At 40.1% G+C, this 20,394-nt stretch overlaps 1 protein-coding gene across 8 annotated transcripts in view; it reads right to left on the bottom strand.

The window, feature by feature from the left end:
* Window positions 1-20,394, bottom strand: part of MCTP2 (multiple C2 and transmembrane domain containing 2) — a 152,684-nt gene that overhangs the window by 32,207 nt on the left and 100,083 nt on the right. For all 8 annotated transcript variants that reach the window (XM_064722135.1, XM_064722134.1, XM_064722136.1 and 5 more), the window contains 3 exons: window positions 15,154-15,255; window positions 14,181-14,255; window positions 13,284-13,403 (listed from right to left, as the gene is read on the bottom strand). In XM_064722135.1, coding sequence (XP_064578205.1) covers window positions 13,284-13,403; window positions 14,181-14,255; window positions 15,154-15,255 — 297 coding nt within the window. The remainder of the gene's footprint in view (window positions 1-13,283; window positions 13,404-14,180; window positions 14,256-15,153; window positions 15,256-20,394) is intronic.

Here is a 20,394-nt window from a genome sequence, read left to right as displayed (position 1 = left end):
ACTTTACAAGTTGAAAGCAAGGGCAGTAGAGACATCCCAAGTGTTTTAGTAATTAAACGAATATGCATAATGAACCATATGCCCAAAGGGCCTGTTCTTCATGTGGGCCAGATTTTTGTTTGAATTTTTAATTTTTATATACAGATGAAACATTTCATGTAATATAGCAACAGTGCAAAGGAACATGCTATGCAGGAAGGGAAGGAGGAACTACCCATCTGAGAACGATCAGAATACACTTGATGAATTCTGCTCCTCAATTTCCGATTCAGAGCCAAGAGGGCTTTAAAATAAAAAAAAAAGAAAGAAAGAAAAAGTCTTTTTCTCCTTTGAACAGCTGTATTACTCATCTGCTCAGAGTCTAGAAAAGAGGCATTGAATATATGTATATTTATATAGGTCATATTTATACATTTATGTGTGAAATGGATTTGATACACCAACACATTTAGATGCTGCAAGACTAGCAAAAACACAGACACTATCAAATTGAAAAGCTTCTGATCCACCAGAAAAATTAACTACAGGATGGCTCTCTGGTCGGCAGGACCTGTCACATTGTGTGAGCTGCAGTGAAACAGGACACACTCACATCTGCCTGTGAAACAGGAACGGGCATTTGGAAAAAGATGGGTCAAATTCCACTCCTGTTACAGTAATGTTGCCCTACTGTGAACGTGAGGATACCACGGCCTCGTTGCAGAAATATTAAATCTCCCAGTTTCTCCTGGGGTGGAGCTATGCTTCTCCTCTCTCAGTAACATTTACCTTTTTTGCCATCCCTTGCCCTTAAAGTACTTTCCAAGCAAAAGCAGCATCTTTTGCAAATGAAAAGTATTTCAAGTATCTGGACTGCCAAATAATAAACTGGTTCTTTTAAGTGGTTCTGATCCACTTTAAAAATTAGTGACACTGTTTTTTTACCACACTGGCAGGCACTTGTCAGTGTGGACATTCTGGTTCAGAAGCAGAAAAACTTTCGTGCCTTGAGCTTTACCAGCTTTCTGAGTGCATTTTTGTTTCAGGTTTTATGGACCAAGAGAACTCAAATGCTAATCAGACTTAGTGAGGGGGAGACACTAGCCCAGCAATAAGGGATGGAGACCATAATGTGAGCACTTCCCAGTTAAAAGGGTGACTTTTCATCAAATTCAGCAGTTAAACTTTTTTTGGCACTTCAGGAACTCCTATAACCAAAAGTAAGTGGCATGGCAATGTAACAGCAACCCTGGTCTCAGGACTTAAGAGTATTTAAAGGCTGAAATAGTTGTAAATAGCAGCATTCATTGCTCACAGTCCTAATTTGGGGTCTGTGCTTTTGCCACTGCTGGCTTTGCATGATCTAGTGGTCTCCATGGAAAGACAGATAAACTTCAACAGCTGTCAGAAGACAAAAATTGACAAGGAGCATCACCTTGCCCGACTGTTTAAATCCTTTAAGGAAGTGTTGCAGCAATTAGAGAGGGAGTTTAATCTTTGCAGAGTGCATTAACACTCTCCGACCTCCCAGACAATAGATCAGGCCTCAGACACATAATGCTTCCCCAAGGCTTTTTAACCAGAGCATTTGATCTCATCCCCCTCTCTGTGTCTTACTGTAGGTATCCCTCTGTGAGACAGGATTCACTGGGCTCTAAAGGACCACTGGCTCTGCCAGTATTCACACAACTTTCAAAAAAGAAAGCAGGAATTACTCTCATTGCAAGGCATGCTGCTGCAGTACTACTTCCCAGAAGAAGGAAAAAAAAAAAAAAGAAAAAGAAACAAAACAAGATTAAAACCATCCAGAGTAGCTCTGCAAAATGTCTTCATTTTTATTAATCTCATATTTCCTTTCTACTGCCACTGTTTATTTCCCAGCTTTGGAATATAAATCTATTTTTTGGAAAAAAAAAAAAAAAAGCTTAGATTAGTTTTTTATTCATAGAAACAGTTATCTGATAATAATTTCAAAATACTTCATTTCTTAACCCCTGCAGAGGGACTTAAGGGAAAGGGAATTAGGAAGACAGGTCTAGTTTATTAAGGAAATTGAAATATATCATTGCAAATAATTTTCCCAAATGTGTACATGGAAGTATCTGGGGAAGTTTTCTTAACTGCTGAAACAAGTCATCATCTCATTCCTGATGGGCATGTTCAGTTAAAAAAAAAAAAAAAAGCTAATATCTCTGTATCAATTATGCATTTCCCATTTAATATTCTAAACATTTTAAGAAAATTTGCTTAGTGCAAAATTTTTAATGGAATTAGACTGTCTTGCCATCATGTTCTGACAGAAGCCACATCTCCTATGGCCAATACACAATGGGAGGATAAAAGCAGCTCACTGGATTCCTACCCACTGCTAAAAAATGGGTGCTGCACTCTCCCTAAGCACTGGGGGCTCTCTCCCAATGCAATGCATTTGAGGTACCCTTATGGCTAAAAAATATTTAGATGAGGCTATTAATGCTTTTCATTAGCAGCAGGGTTTTATTTTACTTTTGCAGACCTACAGAAAGTGCCTTTTTGTGGAGTGCCTGCATTACAAAAAGGTTTGGCTGCTGCTGAAATGGGTATCTCAAATTTGCCAAGCCAAGTGCATCACAAATGACAAAAAGGTCACATATACCCAGTATATTTAAAAACAAGCAAGCCTTCAAAGTCAAAGTGTAATGCAGTTATTTCTAATCTGAACAAACAATAGAATGCATCTAATGAAAGCTGACAATTGGCTTTGATACAGAGATGTGCTGCTCTCCTCTTCCATTAAAAGATGAAAGCTGAAGGGAAGTACAGAAGACAGCGACTTCTCCCAAAACAAAAGTAGAAAGTTCTGAACCTGAGCTAGCAAAGTAGTTAAAGGCTGTTTTAGTGAAGACTTTTGCTCACCTTTGGCACTCATCTCTCAGTAAACATGCTGACTTTACATGGGTAATGCTAAAGGTAAAATAAATCAGCATATTAGACTGGTACAAAACACTACATGTTCTACATATTTATTAACGCTTCTCAAAATCACAGTACTACCTTTAAAAAGGAAAAAACACCAAAAGAAACCAGCTAAGCTTGACTACAGCGTGGATGCCACAATTAAGAATAAGAGATTTAATTTTCATGAAGTTGTGCGGGAAGAGATCAAAACTCTATTGATGTTATTGGTAGCAGTGCAAATCTTTACAGTGGAAGCAGTCAGATTTATACATAATTAATAGTAAAGATTTTTTTTTTAAATCAGATTTCTGAGATTTTGCAGTCATCCCACTGCTCCACATTTATTTTCAACTGAATAGTTTAAAAAAAAGAAATGTAAGGGACATACCCTGACTTAAGGTATTTTTACTATTACTGCTATCCTCAAACAACCCAAGAACTTTCTGGTTACTTAGAAATTACCTCTAAGTTAAAGCACATCTTTGTTGCTAATAAAGAAAAGTAAAGCTAAATGGGAACAAGCTTTTTAAAAAAGTGTATTTGCTCTGCAGCTTCTCTACTAATCTCTTTTTATTTCAGAACTTGTAAAGGATCCAACTCTTTCTTATTTAAAAGAAAAAAAGGAAAAAAAAAAGCCCGACAAGCAAACGCCTTAAGAGAAATCCCTCAAGGTGTATCTGTCTCCATCATAAAACCAAATGTTGCATTACCTTCAAATAGGAAATTTCTTCCAGTTGTCACGATTTCTGCAACTAGTGTTACATTAGCACTGAGAGAAAGGGTGAATTAAATTAAAAATAAAATAGTTCAAGCAAGAGAAAGAAAACCTGCCAGAAAAATCTGACAAAAGCCTGAATGCCAGAGCTGGCTCATTCCTGAGGGTCCATCGCCATCTACAGGCTTTTCCTCTTCTCAGAAAACATGATCGTTCTATTCACACAGGATTTTTGCCCAAAACGAGGACGCAAATTTTTTAAACTGCTGTTAAATAACACAGGTTTCTGAAGCCAATGGAGTTACAGTGATTTAATCCACCTACAGATGTGTCTCTACTTATTCCTTCATTTTGGAAGAATAAAAACTTCCTCTGTGCTTCAGGGGAAAGCAGTGTTGCTCTAAGCTTACATTTGTGTTTAATAAAAAAAAATCTACCTTTTTACAACTAAAAGAAATTTAAAAAAACACTAAAAGAGGTGTTCCACCAATGACATAGGCAATAATAGTCAATGTCTACAATTTTCCTGTAAAACTGAGTGCTTTAAAGTACTTTCTAAGAGGTGTCAGGTCAAAGTAATGTGAATAATGAAACAAACCCAAGCAGATGCTGACTGAAAGAAAATCAATACACCTGTGGCTCTGTGGGGAAAAAAGAGCACACTAAGTATAAGAATTTTTAATTTTAATGGAATTTTTGCTCCCTTATATATACCTTTTTCGTCCTACATGCCAGGGGTTTCCTGCCTTTTTTGTTTGTTTGTTTGGGCTGAGCCTTATGTTTTTCCCATACAGCTTGCAGAGTCTAAATCCATGCCAACTTTGGGAATTTTACAAATAAGCTTCTCAAATTCTGGTATTTCCAATAGTGGTGGTAAGTAGCTTCTGTCTCACACTCCTGTTTAATGAGTCTCACGCAGATGCAACATTCATTCAACTCAGAATACTAATTTCATCTTTGTTTATGCAATTTCTAGTCTATGAATAAAGTGAACTTTCAGAAAAAGCACCAGGCAAATTGGGAAAATGAAAATGACTGAATCCTGACATGGAAAATCATCTCTTTAGGATCAGATAAGGTAGCAAATTATTGCAGATAAATTTCTCTTGGTTTTCAACCTGCCACTCAATTCAGAAGAATTACAAGTCAGAATCTTGTGAGAAGAATCAAAAATTCAGAAGATGCCCATGAGTTTTAATCTGAAGTTTCTCTAAAGAGAGAATTTTAGTTTCTCTAAAGAGAGTTTCATTTAAGACTGCAAAAATAAATACAGCACAAGAGGAAAACAGCTTTCAGGTAAGTGGGCATGTCAGCCTTGTCGAATTTTTTTCTGGCAAATTCCTGAAGTCAGAATGGAGGTTTGTAAGATAACCATAAAAATCATGAGCTAAATTCATCTTTGACACAATCCAAATTTTGCAATTTTGTTGGGAGTAAAGGAACCAGTGCTGCCTTGCTGGAAAGAGAGTTTCACTTTTTCTAAAACAGTTAAATAATAGTCAAAGGTAAAAAAAAATAAATAATTAAATGCTAATGTGTGATTACTCTCACAGTTGGGAGAACACAGAATATCTGCTAGAGAGGCAGGAGTGTTAGATACAGGAGTTCAGCAGTGTTAAATATACAAATAAACCCAGCAACAGGCAAGAGTATTATTTTGCTGTGCTGAGCAAAGCAAAATAAATACAAGGCATGCAAAAATAAATAGGAAAAGTACAAAATAGCATAAGATTAACAACAATCTTTTGCAAAACTTCAGGACTTTAAAAGACACAAGGTGTTATATATGAAGGAAAAATTAAAAAAAAAAAAATTAAAAGGGCTTCATAAATCAAACGGTGAAAGTACAACACAATATAGCAAACTCCAGCCAGACCACAAAGAGGGTTTGCTCTTCATAAACATCAGATCAGGCAGCTAAAATTATTACCAAAGCTCTCTTGTAACTGTCACCTGTGGTGGGTATAATTACAGGCTACTGCTGCAAGCACGCCCACGTCATATGGCAATAAAAGGACCTACAGCTTGCCAAGACCAGGCAGACAATGGAGAACACACACCACCTGACGAGAGCCCAAAAAGATCAGCCAGGGAGACTAATAAAAATGACAGCTTCGAAACAAATGACAAAGCTTCAACCACAAAAAAAAAGAAAATAGAAAAAAAAAAGGCGATATCAAATTAGCTGGAAATGCAAGCACTGAGCAGAGTTCTCCAACAGGTTGCAACTTGAGCACAAAGGGAGGAAGAAGGATTTGTGGATGCCTTTAGTTCAGGTTTTTGCTAGAAAGAGCCCTTTTTAATTTGCCTTTTCTTTTTTTAATTAGATAAAATGTTCCCACATTTGACCTTGGCTTTGTGGGCTGTCATTAAATAGCCAAAGAGATGAAAACTACATTTCCAATCTGGCTTGGGAGACTGACAGACACACGTATCTATTCAGGTATCTTAGCACCAACACCTTCCAGGGATAAATCCACACACTATAACAAAGCTGAATTTCTTTCTCCCTGCCTTAATTCTCGACTGGATGCCTGCATACACATTTCTGCTGACCAGCTGCACAGAGGCTTATCCTACATCAGGACTGTTCTTTTACCCAAATACTTGGACCACAGAGTTGAACACACACAGCCAAGGTATTAAAAGGCTTTATCATCAATTAAACCCAACAAAATGCAATTAAAGAGGGAGAGGCAGTGATTTTGGTCTCTCTCATTACCAGGGCTGAGGGAATCATTTCGATGTGATGCATTCAAGTTCTGAGTACATGACACAGAAAGCCTCAAAAATATCAGCACAGCATAATTTAAGAGGAAGATCCCCAACCCCAAAATCAAGGGAATTCCTATAGAGGGTAAATGCCTTGTTAAGCACACATAGAGGAAATGACTCCTCAGATGCAAAACATAGTTTTGCTTTTATTTTTATTTTGGAACATTTCACTGGTAAGAAGCAAATTCCCAAAACTTCTGAGCTGGAAACATAAGGCCGTCCATCTTTTTCAAAGTTAAAAGGGATATTTGTACTGGTCTGCGCTCAGCTCCCTCTCACCCTGACTCTAAAGCTTCAAACTCTGCTTTTTAAATCTTGTTTATTGTGTTGTCAAGGCTCAAAGTGGTTATTTCCCTATTAACTTTGTCCTTGTTTGTTCTTGCATTTTTGAAAGAGCTGGAAATAACATGTGTTTACTTTGCTGTGTGTCTCTCAGCATCGTCAATATCACTGTTGCTATTCCAGGAATTTTAACTGCTGCAGCAAAGCAAAGTCTGGGATCTCGAGCTTAAATCGTATTTCCCCCTTCAACCACGGAAGAATAATAGTGGAAATGTAAAAACTGCAGGGGGAAAGGGTGAAACCATCCCGTTTAATTGTCTGGAGGAGCCTGTTTCCCATCCGAGCAGCCACTTGTGTCAGGTACCACCGTGCTCCTGACAGCTTTGCTCCCGCCCTGCTGCCTTTGCACAGGCACTGCCCCAGCAGCCAGGGGCAAGCAGGATGTAAACGTTTCCTCCTTCATTAGGAAAATATTCTATTGGGATATAACAGCCTGAAATAAAAACACACCTCTCCACTCCAGCCTTTTCACCAGAGTTCGAGACAACGGTATTAAAGATGTGCCTTTGCCCGGGATTTGCAGAAGGGAAAAGGGGAAGAAATGTTGGGGGCTCTGAAGAATTACCTACTAGGTGAAATTCCTCCTCCAGCACCGGCTCTAGCCTGAACATGAACCAATTTCTGTAGCAAGGATATTTTACAGCTCCCCTATTTAAATAGAAACTGCCTTCCTTCCTTTGCCTACTGCTTCTTTAAAACTGCAGCAAAACACAAGCTGCAAATGGGCTGAGAACAGCCCTCAGCAAAAGCTCTACAGTAAAACGGATGTAAAGACCATCTCTTTTGCATTAATACTTTTTTCCTTCTTTTTTTAAGTTTTTTCTTCTTCCAAGTTCCCTATTCAGTGTTTGAAGAATACTCATTCTTCTCTCTTTAGGATTACATCTATTCATTTTATTTAGCTTTTTAATGTGGAGACATTTTAATCTACCATTACTTTAATGCTGTTCCCGAATAGTTTGGGAACAATGATTTATATTTCATCTTCAGCTGTGAGGATGAAAAAAAAGGGGGGGGGAAGAAAAAAAGCTAAAAAAGACTATACCCTTCTCATCAGTTACACATGTAGTCAAGGCAGGGTGGTTTGTGTTTTGTATCAGGGAACTGCTCGCTCAAAATTAGCAGACAATCCACAGGGAAAATAAGAAATATTTTAAGGGAGCTCATGTGAGAGCACATTTTGCTTCCCCACCCTACAAAAGAGTGAGTTATTACCACCTACTGGTAAATATTCAGTTAAATTAAACCTCCCTCCTCTGCTTGGTTGGCCAGAGGTGCAAGAGAGGTTTGGTGACTCAAGTCTCTATATTATTCCATAGCTGCTACTGGTCTCCCTTCTCCACAGATTTCTCATGTTCCCTGTGAAACTTTCATCCCAAGAATTTCCTCTTATTGATCTATAACTCCCCTCCCATCAAGGAAAAAATACAATAAAATAAATCACTGTGTTGCAAAACAATGCAGGAGTTAAATTGGATGTTTTACCCGTATATTGTTGTCATCTCCAGGGTTGAATTATGCTCAGCACAAACAGGGCTGGAACATTTTGTGCTTTGCTTGGGAAAGCCAAACCATAACATGCAGGAGACACTTGTCCACATACAGAATGAGAGATTTACCCCAAGTAAACTCCAGAAGGCTCAGATTTTGAGCTAACAAATATCTTTCCTGAGGGGATAAAGAACATTTCCCTCTTACTGATAAGCAATTAGCAATTTTAGAGGACACTGTCAACAAGCCAATGGCCTTTTGCCTGCAGTTCATCACTATAAATATAGCCCAGCTCAACAGGGATCAAAAATTGCTCATGTCTAATAAGATGATTGGTATCTTCTCTCTGAGATGAGTTTAGCTGGGCTCAGATCCAGCTGCTGTATCAGGAGCTGAAGTGGCAGAGTGCTCCATCACACACTCGGCAGAGATGCCCACAAGTTCACAGGCTCTGTCCTCTCTGTCACTGCCCCAGATCAGACCTGAAGCAATCTGGCAGAACAATGCACATCCTCACCCAACCTGCAGCCTCACCCAGCCAGCCCTGGGGCTCCTAAACCTTCCAAGCTCTCCCAGCCCAAGGGGACAATGCCCAAAACCAGCCATCCCCAAGCTCCCTCTAGGTTTAAAGCGCTTTGGAGATCTCAATGCAGAGCAGTGACAAAATCCCACCTCTGCAGCAAGGAACAGAAAAGTTTACATTTGGGTTGTACTTCCTTACTCTTGCATCAGTCAGATTTCTGGGAAGCCCAAAGTGCTCCAAAATGCCCCCATGCCTGTCCTTTTCCCAGCTGCCCATCATTAAATAGCTGCAGGGAGTTTGACCAGAAGCCCCACATTTCCAACACATTATGCTGCATCACCACACACTCCTCCCAGTACTAAACTATCATAAAATAATTAGTAGACACAGTGCAGTGTCACTGCAAAATAAACAAATACTGCCTGTGCCTGCTGCATCCCTTGTCTGGCTGGCCCCTGCTGAGCTGGAAGCATCACTCCCACCTGTCCCCACCCTGGCAGCAGCCTGGATCAGCAAAAATCCTGAACTTGATGGAGTGGGAAATGCTGCCAGTGCAAATGAAGGATTCTGGCATGGCTGAGTGTGCAGGGACCCTGAAGGAACCCAGAGCAGCACTGCCAGCCACACCAGAGGTGCTCTGGTGGCTGCTTTCCCATCGTTTGCCTGATCCTGTCAACGTCTCTTGCAACTATCATGCAAACTTTAAATATATATATATATGATAGTAAAAATTCCAGTCAATATATCCTTTTAATTCGCACCAGCTTATATTTTTTTAATGCAATTACTGTAATTTCATTAAATGGCATAATTACCATTAATGCAGAGAAAAGTGTCAATAGAAGGTGTAATTATGTTGTATGAAATCACAAGCACAATGTGCAATGATGCATAAGTCCTCATGAAAAGCATTGTGACTAAAATTAACTTTTAAATATTTTAAAGATACATATAATACAGTAAGAATGATTTGGTTATTACAGACTTCACTTCCACAACCAGAAAAGGGGGAGCAGAGCAGGCAGGGAGTGTTTGCATACAGAAGGAAGGTTCAAAAATATGGTTTAAATGCACAACAGGAAGGTAAGAAGACAAGTTTTTGTATGCATGAATGGGAAAAACAAACAGGTTATAATCAGACATAAAAGCTGAGTTGTGAGCAGACATTCCCCCAGGCACACCACAGGACACAACTCCAGTTTTTGGACACCAGTAGTGCTGTGTGGAAGTGATGTCTCAATGGAGAAAAGTGTGGTGAGGAAGAACTGAAGAGGGCCAGGCTAAAACGACAAGATTGAGACTGAAAACTGGTAGAAAACTGTCCAAGGTAGGATATGGAGTGTGCCAGGCACGCAAGAAGGACCATACAGGGATGTACTGCATTATATGTCCAGGTATCTTCAAAATAAAGACCTTTTTGAGATCTATGTTTCAATCAAAACACAACATATTGGTTGAATACAGAGATAAATATATCAGGATTAAACAGAAAGGGATGTTTGAAGGTCTTTTTGGTCTTAAAAGTCTACAAATCCCCCCAAACCCTGAACTGATGGAGAAGAACACACAAATTAAAGGTATCTCTTGGTATATGAACACTGTCAACTCTACAGGCAACATGAATATTCCTGATATCCCCAGGCAGATACAACCATGTGTGGCCATTTTTAACACTAGACCAGTGAGGAGAGGTAAACTATAAAGAACCCAGAAATTTTATGTGCGACCCCTTCCTCTGACCCAGGATGTTTTCTCCAGTTGTGTAACACCATTTTCACAAAACCCTTTATGCACAGGGCAAACATCACCAAAAGTGAAAATTTGCTCTTCATCTCACCTCCCTTTCAACCCTCTTTCCTAAAGCTCTAAGCTTGAAAAAAATCTGATTTTACATGTGCTTCAGCACAGCCCAGTGTCCTCTGTGCCTATACAATTAACTCAGATGAAAAATCATCAGATTAAAAGCACAGAACGCTGATGAAAAATGTGATTACATTTTTATAGCACAAAAAAATTCATCTACTCACATGTTCTTGGACTGTCTCCTCTCACCATTACATCCTAATAAAGAAATTTAGCCTGGGATGATGAATCTTATAAATGAGGCAACAGAGTGAGAGCATTTTTCTCATTCACTCATGTCCTGCCTGTGCTGTCCTCTGTTTCCTCCCTCTTCACCTGTCCCTCTTTTTCTCTTACACCCCCAAAAGCTGCTGATGTCCTTGTCACACACACGAGCTGTGGCACTAATGGGGAGGGAAGACTGAAACAGGAAGGTGAAAGATTCCATGTCCTTGGCTATTGCTGTCCTCTGACAACCTCACAAATATTTTATCTGTCTGGCAGCGGGTTTTGTCTGATTGCTGAGGAAAACAAGGCTCTCATGATTACACTGCCTGCTTGTCTTCCTCCTCCTCCTCCTCCCTCACTTCATTCCCCCTTGGAAGAAGGGGCATGGGTTACCTGTAGAGGGAAACCAAGGGAAATACCAGATCAAAATGGTAATTGCCAGGGGCCTGAGGGACATCATCTGTAAGGCAAAATAATTTTTAAAAACCACATTTTCTAGTTTGAGGGCCTAACTGGCATCGAAGCTACCAATAAAGGGTTTCATGAACTCAGCTGAAAAGGGGGAGAGAAGCTTTGTGCATCCTCCTAACCTCATCTTTTAACCAGCACATGAGGAGTGGATTTTCCACACAGACTGGGCAGGGAGGGATGCTGCACCTACTGTGCTGTGTGCGTATTTTCAATACTATGAACACTCACGCTGGAAATAGTGAGAGAGAGAGAGAGATATATAATTAGCATTTCATTTTTAGTGCCAGAGCTGAATTATTTCCATGTGAGAAAAATCAGATAGACTTAAATTTTGGGTTGTAGAAGAAGCCTGTGGTAATTATTCTTAGAGTTGAGTATTTTTATTCCTTTCCTATTACCCACTTCCTTTCAGGAAACCAGGAGTATTATGGTATCCAGTAAAGATGCTATCAACCTGTAACTTGTAACCTGCTTATAACTCTTTTTGACTGGAAATAAATTCCTTTTCCTGTAGACCCATTTTCCCACCTTCTTATTTTCTGCCTCTCCACCCCTTCCAAACTTTTCCTAGGTTTGGAAAACTGAACTTGACAGCTGTAACTTCACAAGCACTTTGGTGAAAAAGAGCTACCCTTTTAAATATGTGCTTAGATTTCTGCTTACAGTGATGGCAGGACATGGACATTGGGATTTTACCCTCTCTTTCCAGCCCCAGCATGAACACCCAACTGATCCCCTTGGACACAATCACAGAACTCCTCTGCACAGCCACTTTTATTTCAGTGGTACCAACCACTCTGTTCTCCAGCCATTAACTATATATAATACATATAATATCTTCTGAATGAACTTCAAGAAACAGGACGACAAAAAATTAGAGAAAAGACCCTCTTCATCCTACCCATTCATCTGTGTGAGCCATCCCTCTGACCTACAGCGTGAAGACAGCTCCTCTGCCCTTGTTTTGAAGCTTCTTTCAATCAGGACTGGTCTACTTTACCCATCTGTGGCAAATACACTGATGTGTTTTCCTTAAAAAATCCTTTAAGTATGTTACAATTCACAGACAGTAAACGCAGGAGAAAATCTTAGTGATGTGGATGTTGTATTGCTTAATAAACAATAAACTCAAAAACTTTCTTTCTGCATGCTGGACCACCACAAAACGATTTTTGCAACCTTTAATGGCATGCCAAACATTTCAAGCATGAAGAAAATGTCACACCGCAGAATAAAGAGCAGGCAAAATCTTTTTGTGCTTGAGTGGATTATGAGAAAACTGCAAATGGGGTGTTTACTACCAAGAGGAAAAAGGAGAGAGATGAAAAGCGGGATAGGCAGGTGGAGAAGTTGGCTTTTGGTTTGCAGAGTGCAGTAGAACTCACTGACCAGCCTTCTTCTTTTTTTTTTCTTTCAAACAATGCATTATTTCATTCAGGAGAATAAATGTGCAACAGGCAATGCCAACACAGGCAGAGCAGGAACTGATAACCTGCAGGGAAGTGATGCCTCACTGCAATGGAAGATGGAAGGCACAAAATCCATCAGCTCACTGCACCACGGAGATCAAAAGCATCTCCCTACACCATCTTTTTGGCCACCACCTCCTGCCTTTCCTACCCCTCAGCTGCCATGTTTCAAATTAAAATAATTCAAAATTCCAGAGTGGCCACACAGTTCCAGCCTGTGCATGGCAGCATCACCCACCATGAACATGGGCATCCCCAGAGCTCGGTGCAGAAGGTGAACACCTCTGCTCCCAGACAGGAAAAGCTGCTCCTGAAGGTCTCTTTCCCATCCCCACCAGGCCCAGTGTGGCCCAAGCTGCCCTGCAGCCACAAAACAGCAACAACAGCCGACGAGAAAGGGCTGCGCTCCAGTGGGGAGGAAGACGCGGGAACACTTATGGGGAGGAAGGCACAGAACACTCCAGATCCAGGATCACTCAGCCCCATGCAATAAAAGAAGAAATCCACTTACCACAAATGCTATCAGGCTCTTCACCGTGGACTCCCAGAGAAAGCAGCTCCAAAGGAATTGTATTGTATTCCATATTGCCATGGTGATTTTTTTCACGCGATCAACATTTCTTGATAAGATCTGATAAATATTGAGTGGGAGGAGGGGAGGAGAAGAGGAGTTTAATCAAACACACTAATATCCTACTATTGCTTCAGAACAAGGGATAATTTAGGCTACAAACGCATGCCAGGGCACATATTACAAATAAAGCCTCTATTTCAGACACATTCGCCAGCTCCTGTCTGCTTTCTGATTACACCCAAACCTTCCAGATTTTCCTCATCTCTTACAAAAAAAAGGAAAAAAAAAAGGCACAAACTGATGCCAAAACTAAATAAAACAGTTATACAAACCTACCTTTATCGTCATTCAATTCTTAAAATACTTCAATGTCTCAGGGAAAGGGAAAGAGAGAATGTAGTCTGCTGCTCTATTCTACATGTTTTGGACTAGTCCATAGAAATAAATAGGGATTTTCAGACTTATTATAAGGCCTCTCAATTTAAAAAAGAAAAATGGCCATTGTTCTTAAATCCTATGGATTTTCTACATAAGGAATTTAGCCTTTCTTCACAAAGAAGGGAATAAGGCTCTCATTGAGCTTTAAGTGCTGCGAAGTGTGCAAAATCCACAGCTATCATTTTCCCCACTCTGAAGCACAAAGCAGAACTACTGATGCAAGCCAGATCAGAAAGCAATTTCATGTTAACACAAACAAACCTTTTAATATATACAGAAATACACTGAATTTACATGTGTTCGGCATTTTATGCATAAATAGGTTTTGTTCTTGCAATTGTGCTACAGCAATTCAAACCTACAGATGCAAAAGCTTAGCCCAGACCCAATTTTCACCTTTTTAGAAAATTTGCGGTTCTCCTCAGTAAAGCGCTTTTCTCGGGGCTTGAATGTTCTAATACTTGCTTTTATCTAGAAAAAAAAAATTAATAAAAATAAGACTATGTAGTTTTAAAGGGATTATTTAATTTTCAGAGCACCAGCACTGCTCAGAAAGATCAGGAATTTCAGCATCTCTCAACCTTTCCAGACTCTGTGTGACACAGGAGCTACTTTTAATACATATTTGCTACAATGAGGATGGTGAGGCACTGGCACAGGTTGGCCAGAGATGGTGGATGCCTCATCCCTGGAAACATTCTGGTGGACAGGATCCAGACCAACCTGGTGTAGGGTGGGGTGAGTGAGATGAGTTTTAGGGTCCCTTGGAAACAAAACCACTCTATGATTCCATGCTGAGGAAAATGCAGACAGGTTAAATTGGGCAAAGCTGGACGCACTTGAGCAGGAGGAGAGATGTGGCACAGCCCACGATGCCCTTAATAAATAGGAGTTAAACTCAGTAAAAGACTGGAGGGCATAAAGGATTGAGACTGACTCAGCCACCTAAAAACTAAGCACTGTGTCCATGCCTCATTAATTTTCCTGTCAACACCCTGGGAAGAGAACGTCCTGGGTCAGCTTTTTAGGGGAGAACTAGGTATTAAAAGTAATGTATAACAAAATGAACCTGAAGCCCTCTTTTGGCTGGTGCAACAGGAGCTGTGGCTGCAGCTATCAGCACCTCTTTCCTAAAGTTCTTGTGGTTATTTGTCCTTCCAGAAATGCCCCTTGTCTATCCCATCCACAGCTCTGAGAGCCCAAATCTTCTTCACTCACGGCATCAAACATCCCTCCACCACCAGATGCAATGGGGACGGGACTCTTCTGGCTTGGCTCCTGGTTTTAAAAGCAACACCCCCACCCTCGTCCTTGCAGATTTGCACTTTTCTTCACTAGTGATAAGAAAAAAGAAAATACTTCAACTTACAGGATTAAATAGGACATCCAGCTCCAAGTAAATTACTCCTTTTGAAGCACGTTCCAAGTCTTTATTCTTCAGTGTGTAACAACTTTGTTTACCGTTTCTAATCTATAGTTTGGGGTGGGGAGGGGAGAAAAGCATCAATATTTTCCTGGCTGTAATCCTCAATATAATTTAAAGACAGCGCAAACAAATAAATAAATATTTATAACTCAAGCACAAAAGAATAAAAAATAAAAACTTCTCCCAAACCCTGATAATATACTCAGAGCCTGAAATACAAAACAACTGTTGGATTAGAGACCTATAAAATTGCAGATTAAATCTCTTACAGTCCAACTTTAATTTTCAGACCTTGTACTTTATAGTAGAGCATTGCACGCAATAACCAGTCTGAAAATTCTGCCCTGGAAACCAGTGAGCTGATGGGAAGTAATCAGCCTCTGTTATTACAAGTTTAAAATGGGATTTTTCTTCCAAAGTTTAGGAAAAGAGCCACAAACAACAACTTTACCTACCTATTGCACACTCCAGTACACGAAACCACTTCTTAATGCTTAGTTTATTGCAACGTTATCAAATTATTACCCAGCAAACAAATGCAATCCAAAGAAATGAACAGGCTGAAGTGGAGCAAATGCTAATGTAACAAATGTTCAAAATTAACTAATTCATGTAAAAGACTTCTCCCCCCACCCCACCCCTGAATTTCAATACCACTTCTCTGCTCTGATCAACCCGTTGTCCCTATCTCATTAAGTATCTATTAAACAAAAAAAACAACCAGCCCAAAACCAAAATACCTTCCTTGCCATTTTGTAAACTATTTGGCTCAAAGCAAAAGCATTCTCTCTTCAAAAATGATGGCAGAAATGTATTTATTACACACAGTGGGATATGTATTGATTAAACATTTGGCTTTTTAGGAAGCAGACCAGTTAATTCTAAACAGCAGTAACATAAAAAACTGCAGCTTACCAAAAAGCTATATTGAGGGACTGTAATGATCAAAGATTAAAGATAACGGAGGAAATTTGGGGGCATGAAATTGCAACCATATTTAAAATGGCTATTGCTGCTCTGGCATTTAGAAGAGACACTCCTATAAACCATGGTAGAAATGAGTAAGGAAAAAAAAAAGGTGTAATAGGAACAAAGTGATTTCACAAGACAAGGGAAAGGTCACTTTCTTTCCCAATGCTGCTCCACCCTTTCTATACCAAAACAGCTTGTCAAAAGGTAGATGGGATTTCTGCCCAAGGGTTCTAAGGGAAGAGGGATCTCACAAGGACCAACTTTGCATCCTCAGTGGTGTACAGCCAGGAATTCCAGCTATTTCCTATTTTCTCACCCAAAGCTCTACAGTTACAGAGACTTCTGTGGAATTCATTTAATACTAACAAATAAAAACAATAACACTAAACTGATCACAAAGCACCTCTGCTTTCACCACAAGAGAGCACACAGAGTGCTGGAGCTGGCAGCAAAGGATGCTGCAGGAAAGGGGCAGGTAAAAAAACATTTTGCAGTCCTGCAGCCTCAAAGCAGAAGAGCTGCCAAAGTGATTAAACCCTTTTCTAGGGCCAAATGGACTGGCATCAGAAGGTCCTCGGGCCAACTGCCACATGCAGCATTGTCAACCCATCATAAAGGTTTCTGCTCTCTCACCAGTTTGCTTTTCCCCCCTTCAAAAAAAATGCAAAACTAAATTGAATTTACTGAATGAAAACAAAATTTTGTTTGGAAAATAGCTATTTTGTTACATTTTACAAATTAAAGGATAAATGGTTTTACTGATGGGGTTTGAGGTCCTTGGTGCAAGCAGCAACAGGTTTAGCCTGAGCTTTGATTCATGGATTCTGCTGTGAAAGGACAAAATGTACCTTATTCCCAGTGTGTCTGCAGAAATGCAGATGTCCAGTATATATCACAATACCCTAATTCTGGATTCCCCATGGTTATCCATTTTGGAGCTGAATTTCCCTGTATTTCAGGTACATATATTTCTCATCACATTTCAGCCAGTTACACCAGAAGCAACAGTGGGAAAGCCTCTTTATATTCTTTAGGATATATTTCTTTCTTACATCTTTCAAGAGCATAACCCACAAGGAAAAGAAATGTGACACAGAGCTAAATTGATAGAAAAAAGTAAAAGAAATGTTTCTGAGTGTTTGAGCCTGATAGTGTGGTATTCTGCACTCAAAAAATGCTTTAGGAAAAAGACTCTTCATTTTAAGAGCTGGAGCTGAATCAAACATTTTGGGTGTGCCTGCAGGTGTTTTCAAACAGTAAGTTTTAAATCAGCAGCAAGTAATTTCCACCTCTGTATTTGTAAATAGGGGTTGCTTGGGAAACTTGTTGAATGGTGTCATTATTATTGTTGCTCCTATTCTTAAATTGAACAGGGCAGGAAGTAATGCAGTACAAATACAGTTTTAGAGTCAGATTTATTTGGCATATTTAATTCTAAGTGTTCAAACTGTCTGGAAAAAAATGCACAAGTATAACACAACCTAGGACTAAATATTCCTACAGATATTTTAGCTTCAGACTTCCTTCAGAGGGAAAAAAGCACAAGAGAAGAATGGCAGCCTGTGAAATGGCCTGTCTCCACTGCATTTTCATTTGGATAAAAAGAAAAAAAAAACTAAAAAAAAGTCAACAAACGACTCCCTTACAGTTTTGGCACCGTGCTAGGGCAGTGTGGTTCAACAAAAGGTACTTTTGGGTAATTCTAAGGCCCATGACTGCATGGAGATTACACTGGTGGCATGGCTCAACTGTGCCCACAAGAAAACATGCAAAAAAGCCTTAAATACTTCTCATTTCCCCTGTTCTTGGGGCACAGTTCAGATTCTGTCCAGCTTCTCCCCCAACCTGAGAGACAGACAGTCACAATAATTTCATTTTGCATCCATTTCTTTCTGCTCTCTGGGTACTTTCCCCCAGTCTCTGCTATTCCTAAAGTGCTCAAATGTTCTCTCCACCTGTGGAGAAGAGCAGCCAGGGCTGGGGGTGTAAGGATGAACCTCAATGTCAGAAAGATCAGGTTTCTTCTGCCACCCAAACACCTTTTGCTACAAACCTGATGACGTCACACAGATTTGTCTCAATGAGTAGTTCTGATAACTGTGTCTAAAACTGCTTAACATCTGCTTATGGGAAAAGGAAGGGAAGCGAATGTTCAAATTAAATGTGAAAATATCTGCAGGTAAGCACCTTAAAGAGACATAATCAATATTATTCCTTTATTGATGATGCTTTATATCCTCACTGAATACTAATGCCTGCATTCTCTGAAAGCTTCTTAAATAGCTTACTGGGGTTCAAGCACCAAGAAAGCCTGCCCATAACCCTGGGATTAACACCAGGACAGCAGAGCCTACCACACCCACATGCTGCATTTTGCAAGGTCACCATCAAAAACATAGCCTGGATTTTCATCCCATGAGAATTTCTGATATTTGGGGCATTTCCCTCTTCTGAAACAGTACAGAAAGACAAAATCACATCCATATTTTCACAGAAAGAATTGTAAATTTTATGTCACATCCCTTCTCCATACAGGGCCACGAAAAGGAAATTATCAGTTGGAAGAAAAGCTGAAATTCTTTTTTGCAATAAATATTTCAACCTACAGAGGCACTTGAGGCAAAACACTCCCTGAAGTTGCCTCTAACTGAAGGAAATGTTGAGGTACATGAGACCACCATCCAGTCAAGGTCCAAAGTGCACCAGGTTCCTCTCAAATGAATGAATATATTTGCTAAACTCTTTGCACAGATGTCCCCAGTAAAACAAATGTGACTAAACACAGTATTGATGTAGCCAGCCAATGCTAAATCTATTAAGCAACAACCTTCTGACCGCTTGGGAATTTTAATGAAATAGCAAAAGCCAAGATTGATATGACACAAAACACGGAGAAGACAGGACCCTTACGCAGCAAAGCGTGGTTTTTCATTGCTCTTGTCTTAAAGAAATATGGTTTAGAGGCTTTTTTTTTACATTGATTTTAAGAAAACTTCACTCTGTATCCAGCTTTGATGCAGATTCAATGTCATATATTGATGACCTGACAGAAGAACGCTGGGTTAAACCTCTGTACATCAACACCTGTGACGTGTGGAGAGGGTAATGGCTACTCTCCAAGGGTAATTCATCTCAAGCATTTGGGACCCCTGATATTCCTGCTTGAGCTCATTGCTGATGCACAATGTCATCCCATTTGCCCCTGCATAACATAAAGCTGTCTTGTAATAGACACACACCTCCCCTTATCAAAGGACGCATTTCCCCAGGAAAAGATGAAAGCAAGCCACATATTTGATCCACCTGCACGTGAATAAAGAGGGTTTTGTTCCTCCCCAGTCTTGCCATATGCACCGAACCAATTTTGTACAAAATGCTTGTTCCTTCACCCCAAAACTCTTTACCCCAAACACCTCACTTTGAACAACTTCCTGTGGGACCCAAAGTGGAATGGAGATTTGGGTTTTTGGCAGAGGACTGCTATCCAAAGACCAAAGAGATATGGAGCTGATGGACTGAAAGAAACCAGGCAGGGCTTTCATATGAGGGCTTGGAGCCAGTCTGAGGAGGAGCTGAAAACCCTGGGAGCTCAAGGATCCTAGGTGATACTTGAGACAACATCCCTGTTGGTACTTTTTCAGTGAGCAGCCAGGGGCTGGGGGAGAATCTAATGCCAGAAACAAGACATTGTTGTCCCTGGGAGAGAGGTGGGGAACAGTGGGGGATTTTTGCCCATTCCAAAAATCCTGGTTCATGATCAGGATAAAAGTCAGAACAGACAGCACATTTCACAGCTGCGTCCATTGCATAAACACAGCAATTTCACTTTTCTCAATCTCTAAAACTTTCTCCTGGAAAGGACTGTGCACTTACGGTCAAGTGCTAAGTAAGTGCGATCGTCAGGTGTCTGCTCTCTGAATCCAGGCCATGCTTTAGACAATCAAGCTTGCCAAAGGCACACTCCTTGTTTTCAGTGTGTCGTTGGCTACTGACCTGGCCTGGCACTTGAGAATATTTCATAGACCTCTTCCTGTTGGCTGGAAAAAAAGGGTGCAGCTGAGGACTACTCTGACCTGATAATCCAGCAGATAAAAAAACATTCCATTCTGCGCTACAACTCCTCACTCAAAGGCCTTTCTACATGAGGATATTTGATATACTCTGCTTTCAAATTCATTGAAGCACACTATATGCTCCGATGTCTCTAATAAC

This window comes from Zonotrichia leucophrys, chromosome 10, assembly GCF_028769735.1.
Source record: "Zonotrichia leucophrys gambelii isolate GWCS_2022_RI chromosome 10, RI_Zleu_2.0, whole genome shotgun sequence".
Lineage (NCBI taxonomy): Eukaryota > Metazoa > Chordata > Aves > Passeriformes > Passerellidae > Zonotrichia > Zonotrichia leucophrys.
The sequence above is the reverse complement of the archived record's forward strand: the minus strand, read 5'-3'. Positions and strand labels throughout refer to the sequence as shown.